Genomic DNA, 2,484 nt, shown 5'->3' with positions numbered 1-2,484 from the left:
AAAAACTTTAATATAAGTTTAACATAACAGCAAATGTACAAGTTTTTCTTCATTACCCATTCAAGCCGTCTCCAGCCATTATTAGAATTAGTCACTGTTGAGTTGATTTTCCATCAGTAAAAGAAATGCCTGGAAGAACTCTTGTTTTCTGATCCTTTATTTGAAAGAAAGTATTTCAAGTTGGTATTTAAACGTACATTTAGATTGGAGTAATTTTCTGAGAACACTTAGCTCAGAGTTTAACAGATTCCAATAATATATAAAAATATGAATATAAAGAGTTTTCAAATTAGTTTTTCACACATAACCGTAATAACTATAAGTTGTTTTTTATACAATTAGGCTACCGTTTTTGTGTTCGGTTAGAAATAATATTAGGCTTAATATTACACTTTTGTATAGTTAGGCTTAATGGTGCTTTCCCCTCCACCCTTTTTACAAACACATTATTCACTACTAGGATACTTTCAGTTATCAGTATTCCTTTGAAACAAAACAAAATTGTTTCTAGGGACTTTCAAAGCTATAATCACAAACCATACATTTGGCAGCTTTAATTTTGAAATTCAAAATGCTTGTCTGAGACATTTAGTCCAATATTACAATGTTGATTGTTTTATTATTTGCCGAAATAACCTCAGAGTAATCTTAATTTTCTAAGTTTTATAATCCGACTTCTAAAATAATTAAATTATTTCTTGTAAGTTCAGACGAGAAAGGGTGCTTATGTAATATTTTGAAAATACACTGTTAAGTCAAACAGTGAACATTAAAAACTAATTCTACTAAAATGGAGTAAGTGCCATATTGTTACATCGACTGTTGTTCTATTATTTATATGTTGTTACCATAGTTTGTATGAGGAAAAATTGAGTACTTTAAAACTGAGTGGACCATTTCACATAAGTTTTGATCGTAGTAGTACTAATATACTTAAAAGTGTAATTTATCTATTTTAGTTTTTATGTTTTATTAGTTTCAATAATCATAATATAGCTTTATTAGCTTTAACATTTTTACTTTTATGGTTAGGGAAAAAAGAAAAAACACTCACTCAATGTCTTGGTATGTAATTATTATTGTTGTTTTTCAGTTATGTCTTCAAAAGTGTTATTGTTTAATTTCATTATTATATTGAACTTACTGTATCTGGACTTCACAATATACCTGTTTAAATGTAATCCAGTAATTTCATGAATATTTTTTTTTATTTAATTTCCCACTGTAGATTTTAACCAAGATGGCCGTTCCGATAACATATCTTTCATGATCAAAAGAATAAAAGTCTACACTATAGATGATCTCAGAGATCCTCATTATCGCTTTCCGGGAAACTATGGGGTGGAAAAATTTCTGGAACTATTTTCCGAAGAGGATTACGATGCCTTTTGTCTGGCCTATATGTTTACTTATCGAGATTTTGAGGGAGGCACGTTGGGTTTAGCCTGGACCGGGGATCTCAAAAACGCCGGTGGAGTATGTGAAAAAAACGGGGTAAGTTACATTTTCTGAATAACAAAAAGTTTATTTAGAGAAATTTTAAATAAAAGAAATAGATTTTCATTTTATCTTTTCGTCACATAGCAACTCTAAACATATATAAAATCTCATTTACAAATTGTCAATAAAAGCTCTAACACAATGATATTATCTTTAAGAGACAATACTATCAGAAATTTAAAAAATGAAATATTTGTTTTTATATTTAAAAAAAAATTCATTTTTGATAAAATTTATAACTTGTTGCTTTGTTATGAAATATTTTTAAAACGAACATAATGTGCAAAACAAGACCTCAGTCTTTTTAAGCATTAAAATATTTCCTTTAGTAATTTCAATCTGAACAGCACCTTATACGACACATAAGACAAAAAAAAAAAAGGCTAGTAGCCTAAGGTTCAGGCATAATCCGCCTCTCGGCGCTCAGCGATAAGTCCGAGGGTTTATAATGCGATGGTCGGAGCACAGACAGCCATAGCTCATTGTATAGCAAACAAAAGGATATAGCCATAACTAATTTAAAACTACCAGTGGGAGGGTTACCATGGATGTAACTACCATCTAAACGGTTACTCTTAACCGAATGGCGGGATTGACTGTCACAGATTTAATGCCCTCACTGCTGAAAGTGCAGTGCGTATTCAGGGCATATCATGGCTCAAGCCTTAGACCTTTTGCTACACAATCCGTTACTCTAACCACTAGGCCACAGTGATGGTAATTTAGATAAATATGTTTGTGTACAAAAAACATCTTATATGAAATCATTCGCTAGAAAACCATATCATTAATGTAGCCTTTACACTCCAACTTGGTTTTATTAAAATTTGTGTTTCTAGCTTCATTTTCATAGAATGCATCTGAAATTTTTTTCGCTTTATTTTATATAGATCATATTCTCGTAAATCTTCCTAACTCATTTTTGTCTCTTCAATATACATGTAGTAACTTTTTATTTTTATTAAATCCGACAATTCTGGTAAC

General features: G+C 30.4%; 1 protein-coding gene across 1 annotated transcript in view; it reads left to right on the top strand.

Annotated features, from left to right (window-relative positions):
• The window catches only part of LOC106457004 (disintegrin and metalloproteinase domain-containing protein 10-like), a 38,863-nt gene that overhangs the window by 19,865 nt on the left and 16,514 nt on the right, over positions 1–2,484 (top strand). Inside the window, exon 3 of the mRNA XM_022382820.1 lies at positions 1,229–1,494. Coding sequence (XP_022238528.1) covers positions 1,229–1,494 — 266 coding nt within the window. The remainder of the gene's footprint in view (positions 1–1,228; positions 1,495–2,484) is intronic.

This window comes from Limulus polyphemus, unplaced genomic scaffold, assembly GCF_000517525.1.
Source record: "Limulus polyphemus unplaced genomic scaffold, Limulus_polyphemus-2.1.2 Scaffold280, whole genome shotgun sequence".
In the NCBI taxonomy this organism is placed as follows: domain Eukaryota; kingdom Metazoa; phylum Arthropoda; class Merostomata; order Xiphosura; family Limulidae; genus Limulus; species Limulus polyphemus.
This window is presented reverse-complemented; position numbering and strand designations above follow the sequence as displayed.